This window comes from Panthera pardus, unplaced genomic scaffold (genome assembly GCF_024362965.1).
Source record: "Panthera pardus isolate Hobbes unplaced genomic scaffold, ASM2436296v1 HiC_scaffold_6, whole genome shotgun sequence".
In the NCBI taxonomy this organism is placed as follows: domain Eukaryota; kingdom Metazoa; phylum Chordata; class Mammalia; order Carnivora; family Felidae; genus Panthera; species Panthera pardus.
Genome location: NW_026526991.1, coordinates 11,161,902 through 11,186,010, shown reverse-complemented (window position 1 = coordinate 11,186,010; position 24,109 = coordinate 11,161,902). Strand labels below are relative to the sequence as shown.

General features: G+C 56.4%; 1 protein-coding gene across 1 annotated transcript; it reads left to right on the top strand.

The window, feature by feature from the left end:
* CSF2RB (colony stimulating factor 2 receptor subunit beta) lies at positions 1–23,866 on the top strand. The gene is made up of 14 exons (XM_019446797.2): positions 1–160; positions 6,612–6,855; positions 8,026–8,149; positions 10,447–10,640; positions 13,862–14,013; positions 14,096–14,264; positions 14,847–14,982; positions 15,159–15,316; positions 16,453–16,592; positions 17,589–17,751; positions 18,837–18,927; positions 19,120–19,177; positions 20,067–20,170; positions 20,769–23,866. The coding sequence occupies exons 2-14, from the start codon at positions 6,780–6,782 to the stop codon at positions 21,871–21,873; spliced, it is 2,670 nt and encodes an 889-aa protein (XP_019302342.2). The 5' UTR covers positions 1–160; positions 6,612–6,779; the 3' UTR covers positions 21,874–23,866.
* The last annotated feature ends 243 nt before the right edge of the window (positions 23,867–24,109 follow it).

The following is a 24,109-nucleotide window of genomic DNA, read 5'->3' as shown; positions in this document are numbered from 1 at the left end:
TGTTGTGAGGAGTCACTTGTGCAGACACAGGCCTGGCCGGTGTCGCTTCCTCTTTCTGCTTCTGTTTCCTAACGACGACGTCAGCATAAATAGGAAGCGTGACAGGCTCCCTGTCGCCTGGACACTCCAGCAGAAGGCTTTGCCGTCCCACCAAGAAGAGGTACGGGCTGGCTTTCAGGGGCGGGCTGGGGAGCGGTGGGGGAGGCCCAGGCTGTGGACGGAGAACGGGGAGAGGCGGGGGGTGTGGGGTGGGCGGGCGCGCTCGGGGACTCGGGGGGGGGGGGGGTCAGGGCTTGGTCTCTTGGGAAGATTGGCCAGGCTCCTCGGGCAGCCGGGGGGTGAGCAGACAGCCAGCGGTGCCTGCTTCCTTGAGTGTTGTGCGAACAGGGCGAGGGCCTCCCGTTCGGGATCCAGCCGTCCTGGCAGGGAGGACTCCTGGGGAGGCGGCGGTCACACACCCACCTGCGTGGCGTCCCTCTTGGCTTTGCCGCTAAAGTGTCGCCGAGGTGTTAGTGGCAGTGAACCGGTTTCTGCCTCCTTGTCTCTGGAGCGGGAAGAACACATCAATAGTCCCTGGCATCCTGGTTTCATATATATTTTTTTAATGTTTATTTATTTTTGAGAGAGAGTGAGTGAGCAGGGGAGGGGCCGAGAGAGAGGGAGACCCAGAATCCGAAGCAGGCTCCAGGCTCCGGGCTGTCGGCCCAGAGCCCGACGCGGGGCTCGAACCCGACAACCGCGAGATCGTGACCTGAGCCGAAGCCGGACGCTTAGCCAACGGAGCCACCCAGGCGCCCCTCTGCTGTCCTGGTTTAGAAAAGGAGAGCTGGAGAGTGAGGGCGTGTGTGCGTTTCCATGGGTGTCCGTGGGGATGCAGGGGTGCAGAGAGACTGGGAGGCGAGGGGGGAACCTGGAACTTTGTCATGCTCCGGCCCAGAGCTTGGCGTGGCTTTGGAAGCTCCCTTTGGAAGATGAGAAAGGGCTCGGTCTCTCTCGAAGAATGTGTTTTCCCCCCTCGAAGAATGTGGTTTTACTCTCAACACCCCACCCTGAGCCTCCGTTGCTCAGTTGGGTTCAGGCACAGGTGTGGGTGTTCCGCACCCAAGTCTGTGAGCTGGTGGGGGATGGGGGGGTTGCGTCTAAGGGGGTATCTACCTCAGGATGTGTGCAGGTGCGTGCACTTGCCCTGTGGATGGGAGCGCGAGGGCTTCCAAGGTCCCCACCGGGGTGGCAGCCTGTGCGGCCCTGCCAGACGGGTCCCGGCGACAAGTTGCAAATGTACAGTTTTGAGTCTTAGGGATCCTGCTGCAATTTTGTATCACCGGGTCCTGATTTTCTCTACCTCTCACCTTTCGTGCTTCCTAATAGTTTTATAACGAGTGAAACCTTTCCCGTTAGCTCTCGGCCCCTCCTTTTTTTCATTTGCCAGTTTCACTCATGTCGTGTGATACGCACCAAATACGACAGAATAGTCCCTCACTTGTTTAATAAGCGTGTTTCGTACTAAGCGAATACGTGGCTATCTGCTTTATCAGCCGTTAGAATGATCCGGAATTGTGTAGCGTAAGAGACAAAGCGCCAGCTATCCCTATCTCCCGGCCTCACATCCTACTCTATACCATATGTGTCCTTCCAAATCATTTTCTAAGTGTGATGCAAGTATATAGCTTTCCTTTGTACATAAACAGGAGTATAAGCAGACATATTGCTCAGGGCGCCCACGTGGCTCAGTCGGTGAAGCGTTCCACTTTGGCTCAGGTCGTGATCTCGCAGTCTGTGGGTTCGAGCGTCGGGCTCCGTGCTGACAGCTCGGAGCCTGGAGCCTGCTTCGGATTCTGGGTCTCCCTCTCTCTCTGCCCCTCCCCTCTCGTGCTCTGTCTCTCTCAAAAATAAACATTTAAAAATTAAATATATACATATACATATATATATACACATATTGTTCTATGACTTATATTTTCACCTAATATTACATTTGGGACATTCCACAATAACACATATCGATTTAAGTCGTTTATTAGCCCTACAAAATAAGGCAGCATGTATTAGTAGGGGCCACACCACAAGTTACCCAATCCCATACTGATAGACATTTCGTTGTTTTTTGTTGGGGTTTTTCTTCCCCCCATTTTTTCCACACCCGTGGAGGTGGCCCAGATGCCTAGAAGAATTACTGAGCAGGAGATTGTGCATCCAAAAATGTAATAAATATTGTCAGATCATCCTCAAAGCAGCTGAATTAACATACACCCCCACAGGGGTGTATAAAAGGCTCATTTCTCTTTAGGAAAATGATCAGTCTTTAGACTGTATCCGGGGCGCCTGGGTGGCTCAGTCGGTTGAGCACCAACTTCAGCTCAGGTCATGAACTCACGGTTTGTGAGTTGGAGCCCCGCATCGGGCTCTGTACTGATGGCTCAGAGCCTGGAGCCTGCTTTGGATTCTGTGTCTCCCTCTCTTTCTGCCCCTCCCCTGCTCATGGTCTGTCTCTCTCTGTCTCAAAAATAAATTTAAAAAAAAAACATTAAAAAAAATTTAGAAACTGTGTCCAATGGATGGAGGAAAATTATCTGATTCTTGCTTGGAGTTTTCCTTTCCCTGATTATGGGTGAAGTTACTCCTCTTCCATATGTTCATTGGCCACCTGGGCTCCTTTTATGATACATATAGGAATGTTTTGTCCATATCCCGGGTTTTTTGTCTTTTACATATTTACTGTAGGAGTAGCTCATTTATTAAGCACACTAACAATTTATTTGCATAACGTTTAAATTATGTTTCCAGATCATCACTTGTCCTTTTTCTTTACCATGTGGAAGATACTTTCATACAAAAGCATGTTAATTGCCTTCCAAGTTCAATTTGGGTTTGGTGTCTTGTTAACCCCTGAGGTTAAGGAAGTACCTGTAATGCTTTTTATCATTTTAGTTTTGACTTTTAGAACTTTAATCCACCCAGAATTTGGAGGGGTAGGCAATTTGTAAAGTAATTATCTAGCTTTAAAAAATTATCAGCTAATTGTCTCAACATCATAATTATGAGCATGTGGCCCATCCTTTCCTCTGTGATTAGAAATGCCGCGATTTCTTCCCAAATTCCTATTTGGTTGTTTTCCTTATTGTTTTCTAGTCCATCTGTCTGCGATCATACTCCTCGTCATTTTTCTGGCTAATAGAACCCGTCTCTCACGTTCGGCTTGTTATAATCTAGAGCCGGTTTGTCAAGCCTGTTAAAACCCCTTTTGGAGTTTTGACTGAGATTGCGTTGAATTTAGAGATTATTTGGGGGAGATGGCAGTAGTGGGTGGCCTTCCCCTGCTTGTGCCCTTGACGGGGACGACACGCACATTCTCCTTCGATGCTGACGTCACTACAGACTGGTAGTAGATGCCCAGAAACACCAGCGTTCCCTTCAACGCCTCATTTGTCGAGGTTCACCTGTCAGTGTGTTTAATTGGGAATGGCTTTTGTGTTACTGAATATTAAGAAGCCTCTGTCAAGATAAGCTGATCCTTCTTTCCCCCTTTAATCTGTTGGTCTGTTTCTTTTAATCATGAAGAGATTGCTTCATGGCTCTTTGTCTGTTTCTGGAATAATCCCCAGGTGGCCATGATACATTCTTCTTCTAGAAGTCTTTGTCAGATTGCCCTACGACATTCTTTTCGTCTGGAATGAATTTATGGTTTGCTTTGTTTGTTTGTTTGTTTTTTCATTTCCAGTTTTTATTCCTACCAGTAAATTTCTTCATGAGTTTGGGAATTTTGGTGTGCATGTTTGTTTCGAGTAAAAAGGTGTTTGGTTTTTCTCTTCTCTTTTTTCCCCTCTTCCTCCTTCTCCCTTCCCTCTCCCTGTCAGCCTTTTGCTCCTGTGCTTACCCCTCACTCTTAGTGGCTTTTAACCCTTACCTTTTTAACACATGTACATAATGTGTATTTTCCATCAACATTTGGGCGTAATTAACACACTTCTGTGCCTCCAAAACAAGACACGAACCCTAACAAGCTTTCAGTTCTCCTCCGCTTTCTGCCCCTCACCTCACAGCCAGCTCCCACCTTCCAACCATCTGCATTGTTATGACATAATTAACTCACTTTCACTTTATAAGTAACAATTCTTCTCTATTTAGTATAAGTCTTATTTGGTTTCTTTTCTCACCACTGATTCCCGTATTATATGCTATCTTCCTTGAACTCTTTTTTTTCCCCCTGAAATATATCCCAGAGCCAATTGTGTTTCTTAGAAAAGATCTGAAAATTTTCTTTGTCTTTACTCCATTTCCAAATGTTGCGTTTTTCTGTCCATGAGCATCAAAGGAAGCTTGACTTTTAACGATTCTAGGTTTAAACATATTTTCCCTCAGTGTTCTCAAGACATCGCTATCTACTTAGAGTTCAAGGTCACTTGTAAGAAAATCTGGCCAACCTGACCCTTGTTCCACTGAAAATAATGTTTGTTTCCTACTGGAACCTTTTGGGAGTATTCTTTTATTCTTGGATGACCGAGAATTTACCAGCACGTGACTGAGTATGGCACTGTTAAAAATTAAGTTTGTCCTTCCCTTTAGCGGACCGTTGTCTCCTTTAAGCCCTGTGAAGTTTTCTTCTATTTCCATTTGTATCTTTTTGGTCGTATGGAAAATCTTTAAACAACAGTGGCTTAACAATATGGAGGTTTATCTTTGTCCTCACATAAAAGATGTCCGGAGGCAGGCGCTCCCAGGCCAGTGTGGTTGCTCCAGAGTGACAAGAAGGACCCAGGCTTCCCTCTTTCTGTTGTATATGGTTCCATCCTCAAGGTAACCTCACGGTCCAAAATGGCTTCTGGAGCTCCAGCCATCACTTCCAAGTTGTGGGCTGGAAGAAGGAAGAAATGGGCCCCTCCTCCCCTGGCCAACTCCCTTTAAGAAGCCTTTTTTTGGAAGGCACACCCGATGCTTCCGCTCACTTCTCCTTGGACAACTTAGTGACATGACCACACCTAGCAACAGAAGAGTGTAGGAAATAAAATCTTTTATTCTGTGTAGCTCCAAAGCCCGCTGAAGCCTGAGCTTCTGTGACCAAGGGAACAGGGGGCAGTGCACACACCGTCTGCCACTTGCTTTGCAACCTTAATACGATTTAACGTCTTACATTGAAATGTTTAATGACCCCCATATTTGGGTGTGGTGTGGGACAGCGATTTAGGTGGACACATTTTACAGTGTTATTCATTGTCTCTTAGCCCTTGTTTTTTTTTAATTATTATTATCTATCCCTTCACGTTGATTCACGACTCCTCCTTCCTCACGTAGGACGTTCTTGGGCAGGATAGAATTGCCTGCAGGACGTCCATTGACGTGTTGTGTATGTGTGCAACACGCTTACTTATCAGATCTTTACAATAAATTTTACTACTGGGGAGAGCCTCCTTATTGCTAAACAATCTCAGTAACTGTCCTCAGAGCGATTTTTTTTTTTCCTGAGGTCCTACAAAAAGCCATGTTGGTAAATTTTGTTTGGAATTGTGTTAAACCTATAACTTATCTTAGGAGGAATCGCTCTCTTAGCACACGTAGTATTCTACGTGTGGTGAGACCCAAATAAAAGCTCTGGAAGTTTAGGCTAGTCCCAGGTAGGCAAACACATAGACTCAAGCCCTTACCGCAGGGCATGGCCTCCAGCTACAGAAGCTGAAGGGGATGAATACGTCCCCCCCTCCGCACCCCCCCCCCCCCCGCACAAGCTCCAAGCAAGCCTGCTCGTCTTTCTGGAGCCTTTATCCGACTAACCTGTCTATGAACATCACCGCATTGGGTTCTTCTCGCGTGAGATACGTGTATCTGTGCCCACATTACCGACGCAGAGAACAAGGTTCAGGGAGCACTGGTGGGTCAGCACAGGCCGCTGGCGGGGGGAGAAGCAGAGCCTGGGCTGAAGGTCAGGTCTGCTGAGCCCAGAGCCGTGCTTTTCCCAGTAAGATAGTTGCTGCTTCGTGTGTGTGCACATGTGCCTCTTGAGTGAAATTTCAGACAATCTTAGGGGGAGAAAAGGAACCACTATCCCCTGTTCTGCTCTCCTGGGTACTTCCCAGGGCCAGACAGAATGAAAAGAGGAAATCCCCGGCCTTCTGCAGAGAAAAGGGAACAGGCATTCTGAGGGTGGTGTGGGAGGGTTGACAGTAAACGGAGTGTGTGTGCGCACAGTGTAAGTGAGCGTGTGCTGTGATCACGCCCAGGGGAGGACACTGTGGCCCCCACACCCTGCCACCCCTCTAAAGCGGATCGGATCGGGTCAGAGGCCGGCAGGGAGCTCAGAACAAGTCAGATACCAGGCCTCTCTGTGAGGTTTTTCCATCGCCAGGGGACTGCATAGGAGCTTCTGATGCACGACCAAGGGGTGGGGGCGGGGGTGGGAAAAATCTCACTTCTTCAGAAGCCACTAAATGTATCTCCCTCCAAGTCACGCCCCAGGCACTGAGGCTAAGGGGAAAGGACTGTCCTGGGTGCCAGGCTGAGGTGGCAGGGGGCGCCAGAGGCCGTGCGTCACTCCCGGCTTCACCCTGCAACGTGGGTCAAGTCCAGGGAGTGCAGGACGGAAGGGGGTCACTCACTCTCAGCTGATCTCTCTTCCGCAGGCAGAGTCCCTTCGCAGGCGAGAGGGCTCACAGGAGCCGGGGACATGGGTCTGGCCTGGCCTCCAGCTGAGCAAGCATACACGACTCCGGGTCACTGAGGACCCCAGCCCCTGCCCAGACCTGGGCCCACCTGAGCCGGCCACCCGTTCGTCCAGAGCTGACCCAGAGATGGTGCTGACCCGGGGGCTCCTCCCTGTTGCCTTGCTGGCTCTGTTCTGGGGGCCCGGCGTGGCGGGGGCCCAAGGTGAGCTCCGTTGCTGCCTCCCCTTCCCTGTGACCCTCCTCACAGCTGGCCCTTGAGCAAGGCCACGCCCACATGTGCCCAGAAAGCCCCAGACCCCTCCCGCCCTCCCTCATTCTCCCCCTCCCTATCCTCTCTGGAGCCCCGCGCCCCCTCCTGGATTCTCCCTCTTCTCCAGCCTCCTGAACGGCCATCTCTGCTCGTGTGGCTTCTCTGCCCACCTTCTCAGTGTGGCATCCCAGGCGTCTCCCCTCTGGGCCGGTCGTTCCAGCCTTAATTCCGACCCCCCAGATACTCTGTGCCTCGGGTGGCTTTGACCAGTCCCCTCCTCGGTGCCTTTCTTCCTGGGGCCCCTCAGACTGGCGGTCTCTCCCTGCTTCGGCCCCAGCACCCTCCTCCTGCTCAGAAGCCCCTGCTGGGATGTTCCTCTGGCTCTTAAGGTGCACGAACCCCCGCTCCCCAAGGGCTCCCAGAGAGCATGGCTTCTCTGATAACCCCGAGAACCACATTCTCTCTTCCCACCATCAGGCCCTGCAGCTGACCAAGAGACCAGGACAGGGAGGTCCCAGAGGGCTCTGCCATGCTGCCACTCTTCCCAGGCTGTCCCAAAAGGGGTCCAGGGGCCGGGCCCATGCCCGATGCAAGCATCCCTCCTGGGGTGGGAGAGAGACCCTGCGCCAGGAGCAAGGGCACAGCAGGGGCTCAGGAAATGTGCTGTGACCCTACGAGAATATTGTGTTTCTAAATTTGTTTTTTACATTTATTTTTGAGAGACAGAGCCTGAGCAGGGGAGGGGCCGAGAGAGAGGGAGACCCAGAATCCGAAACTGGCTCCAGGCTCCGGGCTGTTGACCCAGAGCCCGACGCGGGTCTCGGACCCGCAGACCGCGAGATCATGACCTGAGCTGAAGTTGGACGCTTCACCGACTGAGCCACCCAGGCGCCCCTAGAATGTTGTGTTTCTACCCAGGCAGCGGGGCCCATGGCTAGGGCCCTCACACCCGCAGAACCCCCGTCCTCCCTGCGCTGCCCAGGGTCCCTAGGGAGCTCTGTCTAGCAGCCAGGGGCCCCTACAGGACTCCGGACCCCTCCCTAGCTCTCGGCACTCCAGAGGGGATGGGGGGGTGACAAGGGACATCCAGATGTGACCCCCTTTCTGCCTCTCCCCGGGCAGAGACCGTCCCACTGCAGACCCTACAATGTTATAATGACTACCACAGCCACATCACCTGCAGGTGGGCAGACACTCAGGATGCCCAGAAGTTCATCAACCTGACTCTCTTCCGGAGGCTGAATGAGTAAGTGCCACCAGGGCTCAGGGGTCAGAGGGCCCACAGGGAGGCTGCTGAGTGGGGCTGTGCCCCGGTGGGGGCTGGCCAGAGGGCAGGGACAGGGAGGCCCCTGCCCAGGAGCTCCTGCCCCATTAGGCGGCCAGCCAGGTCCGGGTGCTGATGGCCGGCGTCGGGGTTTGGAGGGGGGGAAGAGGCTCCTACGTGAACATCGCTGTGGACGACAGAGGTGGTGATACTCGTCCTCCATCACGGTTTAACAGAGTCGCCCTGCAAAGGTCAGTTTTAGATTATCTTCGCTGCGAGGTGGGCAGGGCAGGCGTGTGATGCCCAGTTCACAGGTGAGCCAACCGAGGCCGCGGTGGCACGGTCCACGGGGCAGCTGTGGGGCCGAATGGGAGCTGGGGCCCTGCGGCCTCCGGAGTGTGGGTTTTCTCCGTTGCCCTCGCATGGTCTCCGGGGGGACGTGCTGTTTGGGAAGGTTCTGCACCGCGTTCTGGGGGCTGGTGATGGTCTGACCCACCATTCTGGGGATGATTAAATGGCCATCACCCAGACGCCAGCAAGGGCTGAAGCCCTGGGGTGCTTCCTGACCCCCACCTCCTCCGGCGGAGCCCAACTTCTGCTTCCCCTTGGAGGCCACCCTCCCCCAAAGAGTTGGCTAGACCCGCAGCGTCCAAGGTCTTTCCGGTTATTCTGAACCTGGAATGACTGGCCCCACCGGGCCACCCAGACCGCTCAGACCCGAGGCTACCAAGCCCTCCCTGCTGTTAAACCCAATGCTCGGTCTCAGCCTCCTCCCTCCTTGACCGTGGGCGGCACCTGACACACACCGGCCCCACGGACCGTGGTGAAAGCACCTGCCTCTCCTGGTCGCCACAACCCCCCCTCTCCTGTGTCTCCCCAGCTCGCCTTCTCTGTCTCCCTGTTCGCTCCCTTGTTTCATCTCTAACTTGAAGGGTGAGATGCCCTGGGGTTCCTCCTTGGATCTCCGCTCTTTCATACCTGACCCAGTGGCAGAGACCCAGCCCCAGGCTGCATGCTGGTGACTCTCACATGCTCTCCAGCCCCGTGCCCCCCCTCCCCCAGCTCCAGGCCCGCAGGTGCACTTGCCCCCCCCCCCACGTGGCCTGTAGACGAAGGTGTCTTCCACCCCCAGCGATTTAAACCAAATTCCGCTCACCCCACCCCCCACCTCCCGCTTCACTGAATGGGAGCTCCCAGAGGCTCCTGCTGACCAGCTGGGAGATTCGTTGTTGTCTTCCCTCCTTTAGCACCTTCCCTTCCCCATTGGCGCCTCTAATCCGTCAGCAAATGCTGCAGACTCGATCTTCGAACAGGACGCGAATCTGGCCGAGGCTAACACCACCACCCTGGTGCGAACTACGGCCCGTCACTTGGCTATTTCAGGAGCCTCCTATCTGGTCTCTCAGCTTCCGAGACTACCGCCCCCATCCATCCCTATCTATCCACGGCCCAGCGGCCAGAGGAGGCCTTTGGGTCACGACATGTCACCCCTCTGCTCATAACTCAATTATCTCCACGCTCAGTGACATCCGAATTCCTCGGTTTCCTTTTAAGCGCCGTGTCACCTTGCTCTACTGGTCTCCCTCACCTCCCATCCTCACAGATGCCACTCCATGAACTCTGGGTGACCGCCTAATCCTACAACACTCCAGGGGCGCCTGGGTGGCTCGGTCGGTTAAGCTTGCGACTTCGGCTCAGGTCACGATCTCACGGTTTGTGGGTTCGAGCCCCGCGTCGGGCTCTGTGCTGACAGCTCGGAGCCTGGAGCCTGCTTCCGATTCTGTGTCTCCTCTTCTCTCTGCCCCTCCCCCACTTGTGCTGTCTCTGTCTCTCAAAAATAAATAAAAATGTAAAAAAAATTTTTTTTTAATCATACAACACTCCAAGCCCGTGCCCGCCCCAGGGCCTTTGCACCAGCTGTTCCCTTTACCTGAACTCACCTTTCCCCCCAGAATTTGCATGGCTCCCTCCCTGACTTCCTTCAAGTCTCTGCCCAAAAGTCGCCTTTGCCATGAGGCCTTCCCTGTCTCCCCTGTTTCAGATTGCACCCCCCACCCCACCCCTTCTGGCTTCCGTATCTCCCTGCTGTATCTGTCCGTGTAAAGTTTGCTCCATCTGACATGTGACGTATTTTATCCGGTTCTTCCATGCGTGTCCCCCTCCACCAGGACGGCAGCACCCTGGCCCCGGACAGAGCCTCTCACATGGTGACCGCTCAGGACCTTTGTTGAACGCGTGATGCTTCTTCACTCTGGGCTCACCATGTTCTCTGCTGGCAGGAACCCTCCAGTGCCAGTGTCCTGTGATCTCAGTAATGACACGGGCTTGTCATTGGACCACCCCTGTGCCGGCTGCGTGCCCAGAAGATGTGTCATTCCCTACAAGATTTTTGTCCTCGCCGACAAAGACTACTTCTCATTCCGACCAGACAGGCCTCTGGGCGCCCAGCTCACCGTGACTCTGGACCAGAATGGTAAGTTCTGGGGTTCCCGGATGGCAGTGGTCCCGGGAGGACAGTGGACCCCGGGGGTGGCGAGACGGCAGAAGGGCCAGGAAGCGAGAGTCTTCAAGGGGGGGAGGGGGTGGCTCTGGTCTCTTGAGAGAGGAGGGTGTGGCCTCCCGACAACCGAGGCATTGGAGCAGGTCCAAGGGGCAGAGCCCCCGGCCGGTGGCACCTCCCTGGGCCCTGACTGCTCCAGCACCCGCCAAGATACTGCCTTCCAGCAGTGAAGGCTGCCCTTCTAGGAGAACCAGCCTCCCTATTCGGGTAGAAACTTCCTAACTTGAGAACACCCATCACCGATATAGCCTCATCCAACGTCTGCAACGACCCATTTTATAGATGAGGCAGTTAAAGCCCAGAGAGGCCACATGACTTTTCCAAAACACCAGCCCTGAGCAGTCAAGCCAGTGATGGATCAGCTCTGCCCAGGGCTTCCTGCCCTGGAGATGGAGGTCATCACCTCCCTGTCCTCCCTGAGTGGCTTCCAGCGAGCGCGGCCCGCGTGTCCACAGCGGCCCCAAAAAGCCAATGGTCCTGGGTGGGTGTCGATGACCTAGCTAGGCTTCGTTCGACTGTGTGTTACCCAGAAACGTAACCAACGCTTCAGCCTCATTAATTCAATTTTTATCTGTGCTCACAATGAACCTACACGAGACATGTTCGAGGGGATCACCTTTTAAAGTTGAAATTGATGCAGTAAGAACCCTACGGATGGCTGGCTTTTAGGAAACACTGCCCAATATTACGTAACCATTACGACGACGTGTGTTGTCGCACACCCCTGTTTTCTTTTTCACCCCATGTCACTGATGTTGAAACCGAGGCTCGGAGAACAGGAACTTGCCCAAGGCCCCTCAGATACACGTGTGTGACTTTAGCATCCGGGGTTCCGAACGCTGGGCAGGCCCCACTGTAGGTACAAGCGTCACACGGAGAGGGGACTCCCGCCTTCGCTTCCTGCCTGTTCTCATCACGGCAGCACAAAGCCGTTGCCCGGAGGAGGGGATTGGTTAGGCCATGGCCGATTCATTTGCAACAGTGTCTCTAAACGCATTTGATGGATGAGAAAGGGCCCCATCCCGGTGGGGCTCAGAGCATGCAGGTTGAGAGGCCAGGAAATACCGGAGGTTGAACCAGAAGTGGGTGTCGTGTGCCACATGCTGAGGGGCAGTGGGCAAGGAGCCTGGGGGCCGGGGGGTCAGGACAGGCTTCCCCGGGGCGGGGGAGGGGGGGGGGCAAGAGCTTGGCAGGGAGAGCTGAAGGGTGGGTAAGAGGACAGAGCAGGAAGAACATTCCTAGAGGAAACAGCGTGTGCCAAGGCTGGGAGACTGGGGAGGGCAAGGCGGGTTGGGGCAACCGCGAGAAACTGTAGCCCAGAAACATCACCATCAAAAGGGCCGGACAGCGTGAGGAAGACGGAGAGGGGCAGGTGAAGGCAGGGGCCTGACCTGAGGACGCTGCTGGGCCCTGCAAAGGGGCTTGGGGGCCAACGTCTAGGTGATGGAGAGCCATCGAAGGCGCATGACTTGATCAGATGTGAGGACGCCCGAGGTGGGTGATGCACAGGGTAGACAGCAGGGGGCAGGAGGGGGCAGGAGGCTGGGGCCCGGGATGCAACCTGAGGCGCTCGTCCCACGGAGAAATGACGAGCATTCTACTGGAACGCGGCCAGGGCATGGGAGCGGGCGGCAGGGGGGCATACAAATCATACTTAGGACACACGTGCCCTTCACTCGTTCATCTGCTCCCTCACTGAGCACCCACATCCACCAGCACAGCAGTGAACAAGCCGGTCAGTGTCCCCGCCCCTGTGAAGCATATGGCCTGGTCACAGGGAAGGTGATATGCTGGACACGGGGACAACTTAGAAACGGGGAGGGGAGTGTGACGTTTGTCTCCTAGAGCCTGTGTTCAGCAGGGAGCTCAGCTCCAGCCCCAAGCCATTTTGGCAATGGATCAGGGAAGCTTCTGGTGCTGAGGAGGGACAGGTGTGTGCGTTGGAGCTGCTCTGAGGCTCCCACGAGTGGAGATCTGGGGTATTTTCCTTCCTCTGTCCGTTTCTCCATCTGTGAAATGAGCTAGTGGTCTACGATCTCTCAGGTTGGAGGAACAGGTTTGCGCTCAGGCTCCCAGTCGTTTCAGTTGGGAGCAGCTTCTAGAGCTCTGTGCTGAAAGGGATTCCCACTCCCCGGGGGGCTCAGGGGCTAGGAGTGCAGTGATTGATTAGTGATGTCTGCTGTGGCTGCGGAGAGGGGGCGCCCTGTATCTGCCACTCGGGGCTTAAGATTTTCTAGAGGCTCCAGCTCGGACATGCTCTCACATGCCACGTCCCGGTCGGACTCATTGGATTGTGTTTCAAGGTCATCCCTCAGCATTCAGACACAGAAGCTTCAGGAAGGCGGGAGCCGTGCCATTCGTTAATGACTATGCTTGCCCAACAGACACACGTTTGCTGTTGGTTGACGGAATGCCTTCTTGAAAAGTCTGTGAAGGTTGCCTTACATGTATTTATTCGTGGATTCATTCATCCTTCATTCACTTTGTCCCCCAAATTCACTGAACCACTAATCTCAGGCCATGGGGGTAGGGAAGGGTGTGGAGGGCCGAAACCGGCCACCCATAAGCTCCTGACTCCTTGGAAAGGCAGAAAAGGAGACACATAAATGCCCCAGGGCTCTAAGGCCCATACAATGGGCTGTGGTGAGACAGGAAGAGGGGCAAGGGATTCTGCCCAAGGGGACGGGGGCATCCAAGAAAGTTCTAGAAAAGGAGACATTTATGCTGGGCTCTGAGAGGAGCAGGATCCTGGGCAGGTGGAAAGAGGAGGAGGATGGACAGCATCGTGGGGAGTAACGTGAGCCACAGCGCCCTCTGCTGGGAAGGGGCCGAACAGGCTGCGAGGTGGGCAGAAGGGACCGGAGGCTCCATTCGGAGGAACTTCACTGGCAGCACCTTTCACGGAGCTTGTGTGATATACGCCCAGAAATCTGTGCGGCTTTCATTCATGTTCACAGTGAACCCCCACAGCTTGGCAGGTGAAGGGCCTGAGGCCCACAGAGGAAAGGGGTCTTGTCCAAGGCTGCTCAGCGGGTAGGACGGCACTCAGCCTGGGGCCCCAGTCTGCCCACACAAAACCTGCCGCCCTATAGTTATCCAGCCCCTTCTGAGCCCTTGGCCGCCCCTTCCTCCAGTGCAGGCCCCTGCACCCAAGGACCTCCAGATCACCGCTGTCGGGGACCGTTTCCTGCTGACCTGGAGGGTGGCCCCTCCGGGTTCCCAGAGCCACTGGCTGTCAAACCTGGAGTACGAGGTGGTCTACAAGAGGCTTCAGGACTCCTGGGAGGTAGGGGCCATGGCCGGCTCTGCCCCAGCCGAGGGACCTGGCCCAGCTGGCACCTGTTCCATTAACCCCTCCCTCCCCGCAGGATGCCCCTACCCTCTACTGCAACTCCTCCCAGGCTGTCCTGGGGCCAGAGCACCTCCTTCCCAGCAGCACCTATGTGGCCCGAGTGCGTGCCCGCCTGGCCCCCAGCTCAGGGCTCTCGGGGCGGCCCAGCCAGTGGAGCCCGGAGTTTCTCTGGCACTCCCAGACAGGTAACAAAGCCAAAATTGGGGCAATGCCCTTCTGAGGGGAGGGCGGCTCATTCAGCTTCTGGACAGAAAAGAGTCCAGGGGTCCGTTCTGCGGGATTCCACAGATCTTCTGTAGCCTGTGTTCAGGATCGATACCGAGGGCGGACTCCATCCCTCCTGTGGCTCTCCAGACACAGGGGCTGCATCCCACCCACGGCTGGGCCCCCCAGCCTCTTCTGCGCACTTTCTGCGCCCACGTTACAGGGATAAGCATCACGGGCGGTGGCCGTGGCATTCCGAGCAGCTGTGTTTCCGTGAGCGCTATGCTGGGTGTGGACACGTCAACATCATCGTGTTGCGTATCCCCCCCCCCCCACCAACACTGAAACCAGACGCTCTCCCCAGGGTGCACAAGGGGGTAAGAGGGTTCGCAGAATTCACTCTCTGACTTGCGGACACACCGCGGGCAGGTTCAGGCTAATGCTAAGCCCTAGTTTTTTTGGTCCCAAAGCCCCACAATCTCTCTGAGATGAGGCTCACATAACTTGAGAGCGAAGGAAGGAATGGAGGAGGGGAGGATAAAAGGAAGTGTCTCCCTTCCCAGGGGACAAGGCCCAGCCCCAGAACCTCCAGTGCTTGTTCGATGGGGTCGCCGTGCTCAGCTGCTCCTGGGAAGTGTGGTCCGAGGTGGCCAGCTCAGTCTCCTTCACCCTCTTCTACAAGCCCAGCGCCAGTGCAAGGTGAGCGTCCTCTCCTCCCTCCCCCCACCCGCCCTTCTCTCCCCTCGTCACCACCTGTGTCCTTCAGACCTCCCCCTGACCCTGAAATGCCCCAGTGGAAGCCATGGCTCATCCCGAGGTTGCCTCCCTCCCGTGGCCCCTGCCTCCCTCGCCCTCACCTGCACCATGATCCTCAGGGAGGAGGAGTGCTCCCCGGTGCTGAAGGAACAGCTCCCCGGCCTCTTGGTCCAGCACCGATGCCAGATTCCCGTGCCTGACCCCAGGAACCACAGCCAGTACGCCATCTCTGTTCGGGTGAAGGAGGAGGAGAAGTTTATAAAGAGCTCAGACCACAGTGAGTTCGCCCCCAGCCTTGCGCGCAGGCCCCCTTGCCACAGTCCTGTCTCGTCGCGTAACCCACGCAAACTCAGGACTCCCTGTGGCCCAGTCTTCACGTTGGTCACTGTCCACCAAACGTGGCCCAGCAAGCCAAGTGAACAAAAGTCATTCTAACCTTGACGTTCTCAAGAAGCAAGGACACCGCGATGACAAGGGCAAATAACATGAAGGAAGATTCCACTGATAGTTCCCAGGAGCACATCTCTAAAGCCTGTTTTCTCCTATTTCTTGAGCTCTGCATTCCTGTCCAACCCCGCAGCTCCTCTGAAGCCCCTTCTGCCAACTGTACCCCCCTAGGCTCTCCCTTTCGTCCCCTGATTGGGTTTTTCGCTCTCCGATTTCCAAAGTCCTCCACGCACTGATATTTTCAGGCTTCAAAATAGTTGAGCTGTGAGTTACTTCTTCAATCGGGGGGCTAGAACATGCGCAAATAAATGGTAGCTCCTTGCGGGTCAATATCCCCGACTGCTCTTATGCAGCAAGAATCCCATGCAAAGGAACCTCCTGCGTTGCTTCCTGAGGACCCAGGCTCTTCCATCCAGACTTCAGTGTGGGGGGGAGGCCACAGCCAATCTGTCTTGCTCACCCAGGTTGGAATCCACCACTCACTCCGGGGATGCCGGGTTGCCACCTTTTCCTCTACCACTCGTTAGCTGCCTGGCCTTGGCAAGTTACTTAATCGTTCCGGGGCTCAGTTTCCCCGTCTGTGAAATGTGACGAGTTAATAGTACCTACCATGTTGGGTTGCTGTTAGAATCGAGTGAGAGATTCACGCAGACTGAGCATGTATGACGATACCTGCGACATAGTTAATTCTGTAGACTAGGACGAATTAATAGTGTTTCTATTTTTACGTAAATGCTGGGCGTAGCCCGTGCTTTGGCTCACCTCCCTACAGAACGAGCCTATCTCAGCATCTCCCAAGAGGAGGGCCGCTCGGATCAAAGTGGATAGTGTGGCAAAGTGAGGTGCAAGGACCCCGAGAAGGGGTGGACCAGGAGAGAGAGCGCCTGTGACGAGCATGGGATGAAAAGAACGTTCCATGGGAGGAATGCTAGGAACAGCGTTCCCTAAAGGTTTCCCTCCCTCCAGTCCAGATGGCTCCCCCGACCCTCAATGTGACCAAGAGCAGAGACGGCTACGCCCTGTCCTGGACAACAGAGGAGATGCTTTACAAACACATAGGTCACACCTTCCAGATCCAGTACAAGAAAGACGCAGACTCATGGAAGGTGAGGGCCTATGCCCGGGAAGGGGCCTGGATTGGGGTAGGGGGATGGGAGAAAACACGCAGGGGGGTGCCGACCTGCCAGGGGCCTGGCTCCCAGCAGGTGACCGGTCAGAGGAAGCCGCTGAGACTTCGCGGTCACGGCCCTGTGTGGTCAATTGGTCTTGTCCTATCACTTGGCGGAGGTGCTAAAGTTCACAGGGGTGATGTGACATGGCCCAGATTGACGATGGGACCCTGACTTGCCAAGGGGATGTAGACGTCGGGACTCGGAGGGCTGAGAGGCAGCTGGGTGAAGGGTTTTCAAAAGTCAGGAGGGGATTCTTCTTCAGAGAAATCTCTAGAACGCAGATGTGCAGCTGCTGAGAGTGGAGCTGCTCTGATAAAGCAGGCAGGGCCCCGGCCCAGGGTTCGGTCTCTGGCCCCCACCCCCAGACGGCCCCCGGGCTGTGTGTGCAGCACCCGGGCTCCCCGCAGCCCCAGTCGGCAACCTCAGAGCCCGCCCCAGACCTTCAGGTCCGGAATCGGGGAAACGGAAGCCAGGAGGGGCGCCATCAGCGGTGGAGCTGGGAGTGGGGCCCCGGCTCGCAAACCCTGTCTTGGGGTCCAGTGATGCTGCCCTGCGTTCCTGGGCAGGCCATAACCGGGGTCCAGGCCATCCCCGAGGAGCTCGGGAGTGGGCGGGGCGGTTTAGAGTGAGGGTGGTACACGCTGTGTCCTCAGGATTTCTGGGCCTTGGTGTTGTGCTATGTCGCAGGGGTGCGGCCCCCCGTCCCGTCCAGAGTGCTCTGCCTCTGTGCGCCCTGGGGCAGGGCCCTCCATGGGGGGCAGGGAGGACTCAGATCTGGGGATGCGGCTGCAGCCCGGGCCTGACGGGACAGAAAAGCTGGGGAGTTGAGGTGGGAGGGGCTTGCGGCTGTGCCTCCCCGCGCCCCCCGCCCCCCGCACCAGGCAAGTAGCCTCAGCCTCAGCAGACCTGCTCACTCGCCTGTGTCCACAGGAGAGCAAGACGGAGACCCTCCAGAACTCCCACGTCATGTCACTGCCACAGCTGGAGCCCTTCACCAGGTACCAGGCGAGAGTGAGGGTCAGGCCCACCCCCAGCGGCTACAACGGGGTCTGGAGCCAGTGGAGTGAGGAGACCTTCTGGGACACGGAGTGGGGTAGGTGTCCCAGCCCCCCCCCCTTCCGGGTACAGCCCAGCTGGGCAGAGGACAAGCGTGATGTGAACACAGGGGTGTGACCCCACTCCACCCGAGTGTCCTTTCCTCCACGTGTCACTAGTCACTGCAAAGCGACACCTATGTGGCAGGTGAGGTCCTGAGAGCAGAGAAGAGGGGTCCTCCCTCAGACTGGAGCTTAGCCCTCTATTGATATGGCCCACGGTTTGTTCCATTAGCCTTGGTGACAGCCATCACCTAGTGACCACTCAGCATGCGTTTCCGGTTACCATGGTAGCAAACATCAGGAGCGATGGGCTGGGGCCTGGGATTGGAAGGGTTCGGTCTGATTTCTTAATCTCCCCCATTGCTGCTTCCAATGTCTCTCACCGTTGGCCATAGTGGCCACCAGAAGACAAGTACCAGACTAGGTCCAGGACGTGGTGGCAGAGAGAGGACCGAGGAGGTATTAGCAGCAGGGACCCCAGCCCCAGCCAGCCTTGCAGGGGGGGAGTCGCAGGGAGAGGGCCACAATCAAGCGGAAAGGAGGACTGGACACCACGCCTAAGGGAAGAGACCAAGAAAGTCCTGGAGGGGCCCAGCCTGTGAAGGGCTCAAGGCTGCCGGGCAGGCAGGAAGTTGGGGCTCCCGATGGGCCTTTGTACCTGCTGGTTCCTATACTAGCATGGCCTTCCCCATCTCCGCCTCTCTAAGCCTCCCTGTGCCTCGATGCTCAAGCTTATATGCTGCCTCCTACAGCAAGTCCCCTGTGATTGCCATGGGCTGGAGTCATGGCCCTGCCCCCCACCCCCATAATTCCTTCTGCTACTGGAAAGAATCTAACCCTCTGTGTCCTTCCCAGCACTTGAACATGGGGGTGGGGGAGGTCAGACCACTGCCCTCTTCTTTGCCTATGTCTGGCCTCCCCGCCCCGCCACCCTGCACGCCAAGCCAGTGAGTTTCTGGAGTGCCGCGCCTGCACAGAGCGGGGTCTGGGGGCACTGACCTGGCCTCAGCTCCTCCCCACCTCCTAAGCCTCCAGCTCTGTCCCTCCCCAGATGCTAATGTTCCTTTTTCCTTCCCGGAAGTCCTGCCCACGTGGGTCCTGGCTCTCATCCTGGTGTTCACCACGCTGGCCTTGCTCCCTGTCCTGCGCTTCTGTGGCATCTATGGGTACAGGTAAGGGGACTCTATGATGGGGGGGGTACTCAGGAGCCCAGGGGGTGCCAGGGACCCCACAACTGGCTCCCTCTAGTCCCCGCTCCCTGGGAAGCCTTGGCCACCTCCCACCTTCTCCCTGGGCCTCAGTTTCCTCTTTGCACGTGAGCATGGGGCCTCTGGCTCACGGTCACCTCCCTGGTGTCTCTCTAGGCTGAACCGGAAGTGGGAGGAGAAAATCCCAAACCCCAGCAAGAGCCACCTGTTCCAGGTAGGAGCGGACCGCGAAGGCGGCCAGGCTGGTAGGGGCGCCTCACTCTTGCAGCCACGTCCCCGTCCCTATGTCTTCCCCGCCTTCCCGTGGCTTTGAGTGTGAAGCAGAGGTGGCCCGGGAAGGTGCCAGAAAGCTCTAAGAGGCAGGCCAGCCCCGGCAGGTTCAGCTCTGCAATCCTCTGGGCACCTGCAGGCTCCCAGGGCTGGCCCAGGGCGCAGGGCTTCCTCGGAGCCGGAGCCGGAGGCGGGAGTCGGGGTGGCCTCGGGGAGGGGCTCAGTCCCGCGGGGGCAAGTGGGCTCACAAGAGGCAGAATGGCTTCCCTGGGGATGGGACAGCAGAGCTGAGCTTTGAAGGAGCCAGGGTGGGGCCAGGTGGGAAAGGCCACCGCAGACAGAAGGCCTGTGGAAGATGGGCACGGGACCCCTCTCATAAAAGGAGCCGAGGGGGGGCAGGCAGCGAGGCTGGCAGCATCCCAGATGCTGAGATGGACGCAAGGCAGGCGGTGGCACATGGGTCACAGGAGCCCTTTGGTCCAGCAGGGCCAGCTTGCCCGGTGGCGGGGGGGGGGGGTCCTCATGGCTACTGTGGGGGAAAGTAGGGTGTGAGTGTGGAGGCAGTGACACCCCAGATTAGTGAACTTGCAAGAAGAGGGTCCCCATCCTCAGATGCTCGAGGGCCCATGGGAAGTCCCAGCCCCTCTCTGGGCTTCTCCTCCCTGGTGTCAGGGGGCCCTGGCGGGTCCTGACCTTGCTGAGACTCCTTCCGTGTCTGGGGGGCTCGCTGTATCCCCTGTCATGCCCTGGCCTCCTCGCCCCACCCCCACCCCCCACCTTCAGCTTCTCGGGCTCCCACACAGCCACGGCACAAGGGTCCTTTCTCTTTCCAGAACGGGAGTGCCGGGCTCGGGCTCCCAGGCAGCATGGCGGTACTCACCATCAGGAGCCCCTTGCACAAGGGGCCGAGAGGCAGCTACTTCCCTGAGCTGGAGGGGTGAGTGTCTGGGCACGGGGTCCCTAGGATGTGGGAGGGTGGCCCCATCGTGCACACTGGAGGCTCAGAGGAGGTGGCCTCTGGCCTGTGGCTCAGTATAGAGAGATCCGTGGGGGTTGGTGGCTCTAAAGCAAAAGGCATACCCGTCAGACATCCAGAAGACCTTCCTGGTTCCCAGGTTAGGGAGGGCCATACCATGGACTTGACCAGACACGGAAGACCGGAGCAATGACCTCTCCCTGCCCTACTGGCCAGGCAGACCCCACACTGGGGTGCTGATGGCACGGTGGGTGATGAAGGGACGAGGGCATGACCGAGCCCTGGTCCCCGAAGCTGGGTGGATATCAAGGAACCTGGGGTGAGGGGACCACACCTGGCAGGGGAAGAGCTTGAACAAGAACATGGAGGCTGGCGGGCGAGACTCACGAGGGCCACCCGATGTCCTCTCCGGGCCCGCTCCCTGACCTTGCCCTGCTCTGTGCTCTCCCTGAGCTCCGGATGGGGCCAGACCTCCCCCTGACCCCGGCCCCTAGCCCCAGCATGAGCTGAAGTGGCTGCCCAGGGGACCCCAACGTCCCTGTGCCCATTCTCCCCGCAGGGTGTTTCCCGCAGACTGTAGGCACAGCGAAGTGTCACCTCTCACCACAGAGGACCCGAAAGATGTGCACAAATCACCGTGTGAGCCTGACACAGCTTCAGCCACTTCGGACCCGTGCACGGAGCAGCCCCCCAGCCCCCATCCAGGCCCGTCGGCCCCCGCGGGCAGGCCCGAGAGCCGGGTCTCCGGCTTCGACTTCAACGGCCCCTACCTGGGCCTACCCCGCAGCCACTCCCTGCCTGACGTGATGGGCCCCCCGGAGCCCCCACAGAGGGGCGTGAGCCAGAAGCCACAGCCTCCGGGGTCCCTGGAGTACCTGTGTCTGCCCGCGGGAGGACAGGTGCAGCTGGTTCCACTGGCCCAGGTGATGGCACAGGGCCGGGCCAAGGTTTTGGAGAGGAACCCCGGCCCGGAGGCTGAAGGGAACCCCTCACTGGAGTCAGGGGCAGGCCTTGCCTCTCCTGTATACAGGCTGATGGTGAGCGGTCAGGGCCCAAAGGACAGGGCCCTCACAGCTCTGCCCACTGGCTCTGGGGACCCTGGGGATGGCGTCACGGCCTCTGGCTACGTCACCACCACAGACCTGGCACTTCCCTGGCCCCCGGGGCTGCCGTCTGCCTCCAAGGTCCAGCCCCTGAACCTGCCCTCAGACCAGAACCACGGCCTCAGTCTTGGACCGGCCCGTAGGCTCTGTAGCGTCCCAGCCCCCACGAAGCCAGAAATCGAGGGCTATGTGGACATCCCTCTGACCCCAGGCCAGTCCCCCAAGTCCCCTCTGGGCAGTCCTGCCCCTCCTGCAGCCAGCAGCCCCATCCTGAGCCCAGGGGAGGCAGCCCCCAGCCCCCCACACCCCGAGGGGCTCCTAGTCCTGCAGCAAGTGGGCGACTACTGCTTCCTGCCTGGCCTGGGACCTGGCCCTCTTTCACCCGCTTCCCCAGGACCGTGTCCTGAGATCGGGGACCACGACCACATGTTCCAGGCCAAGAAGGCCATGCGCCCCGCCATTCCCCAGGTGCCAGCCGTCAGGCATTTCAAAGCCCTAAAACAGCAGGACTACTTGTCGCTGCCCCCCTGGGATGTCAGCAGGCCGGGGGAGGTGTGCTGAGCCACCCCAGATCCCGGGGGGGTGGTCCACCTGCCCTCCCGCCACCTCCCGGCCCCTCCCACAGTCCCTTCCGCAAAGCCCAGGAGAAGCTTCCGTGCTGGAACAGATGATCCGGAAGTTAGTCGACCTCCTCCCTTCTCACTTGACCTTCGGCCAAGGAATTCTGCCCCCACTGCTTCCCGATCTCTCTCACAGACACACACACACACACACACACACACATTTTTCTGTCCTGTTAACTTAATCTTAAACTCCAGACTGTTAGCGCTCTCTCTATACTCATTCCGTTTGCCCACTTTTTTTTTTCTTACCAGATTTCCTTGCTTTTGCCACTGTCTTCTTTCTCTTTCCACTGACTTATCATTCAAGTGAGCTTGAGGTCCGAGCTAAGCCCATCCTGAGAGGACACGTCTTGGTCAGAGCCTGTTCTGACGTTGACATGTCCGGTTGTGTTAAGGACTTGTGTCTGCAGCCTGGCCCTGGTAGGTGCGAATGTGTTTCCTTCATGGGGAGGGAAGAGACCCCCCACCCCGTGAGGGTCGTGGGGGAGGGGTGAGGTGGGGAAGAGCAGTGTAGGACCGGCCTGCTTATGGCTGGCACTGCAGCCCCAGGCACTGTGGCAAAATACCAGTGTTGACGACGGTCACACCAAGCCATGGGGCAAGAAAAGAGTTGTTCTGAGCCCGTGGGAGCCCCTGCTGGGCCCACCGCTATGACTGGGGAGGTCGGGACTGCAGGCCCCTGCCTCGGATAGAGGCCACCCGCCCAAGTGAGGAATGTCCCAGCTGCCTGCTGGCCACAGCGGTCTCCCTTCTACACCCGGGCTGGTGGGGCCTGCAGAAATTCAGAAGCAGAGGGGAGTCCTGAACCCACATACACTCTAGAAATGTTGGGAAAAACTGTTCAACAAAGGAAAAAAAGGAAAATGATCAAAGCCTTGTACACTTTGGGGCTTATAGTCAACATGGCCCTCCTGCCCTCCCTCCAGAAAGACCTTACAGCCCCCACCCCCGCTGGCCATGGACGAGGGGCTTTTGATCTATGTCTGGGCCTCCATGGAGGATTATGGCTTCTTAAAAATCTGTGCCTTTCTGATATGCAAAAACAAAAAAAGGCATTAAATCATTTAAATTTGCATTATTTGATAGCTATCAGGTTGCACATGGTTTCGTATTTCTTGGGCACTCCTATTTTGTTTTACGGGGCTAAGCCCACTAAGGACTTTGCTCTGTTGGGTATTCATCCTTTTCTGATTAAGTTTTTAAAACTGTTTACATGCGATCTTTCACGGACGGTGCACATTTTTTTCCCCCTAGTTTGTAGTGTGTCTTTTCATTTCGTATGTGAGGCCCGTAGACGTACACGATGTCGACTTTTCTGCATTTCGGGTTAGAGTCACCGGCTCCACTTTTGATGTCATATTTACAAAAGCCTTCGCCACTTCGAAACCACGTTTGTCCTAATTTATATTTTCACCAGTACTTTCTGAGTTTCAAGCTTTTCGCGTCAAATCGTAATGACTTTGGAGTGGATGCGTGCGAAGGGGAGAACTGCCTGTATGTTTGCACCAAACGAGTGGCCTGGGTGTTTTTCCATCGTTTGCTGAAACACCCATTCTTCGCCCATCCGACCGAAATGCTACTTTTATGATCTAGAAAGTGCCTGAGATACTTGGAATGTTCTAGCTTCATAATGTTTTTTACACAAGCGGCCAACCCGATGTCCTTGTAACCTTTGTTCCCAAATCCCTGTTCATCACAAAAGTGTTTGTGGTCAGGGGGAAAGGAATTCTAAACAGCGTATATAATTCACCAATGGTGAAATTAACAACAAGACTTCAGGATATTCTAACGCGGAATCCTGTGCAACAGATGAATACGGCAGTCAGGCCTACGTGGGTTAGAAAGAAGTCCAAGATGTGAATTTCGAGATGCGCAGATACTGTCAGCTGAAAAAAAAAATTGCAATAAAATGTGTTTGCTGTAAACCAAAACCCTTCGCTCGTGCGTATGTGTTGGAATTGTCAGGGGAGGGGTGCGGTTTGAAACCACAGTTGCATTAACGAGGGTAAATTCTGTGAAACAGAAGGGCCGTGGGTCTTTGAGACACCACGGCGAGTTTGGGGGCAGTGTAGACAGACCAGGAATGCAGTGCCAGCAGGGTGGAGGTCCTCGGACAGCCCCGGAGGGAGCTGGGCTCTAAGCCGAGACCTCCTGTCCCCAGAACTGTTGCGAGC

What these genes read in the sequence shown, in the direction of transcription:
- CSF2RB (XM_019446797.2), top strand. Translation starts at nt 6,780, where the DNA reads ATGGTGCTGACCCGGGGGCTCCTCCCTGTTGCCTTGCTGGCTCTGTTC. An exon ending in GGCTTCAGGACTCCTGGGAG is followed by an intron (nt 14,014 to 14,095) that starts GTAGGGGCCATG and finishes CCCTCCCCGCAG; the next exon opens with GATGCCCCTACCCTCTACTG. An exon ending in AAGACGCAGACTCATGGAAG is followed by an intron (nt 16,593 to 17,588) that starts GTGAGGGCCTAT and finishes CTGTGTCCACAG; the next exon opens with GAGAGCAAGACGGAGACCCT.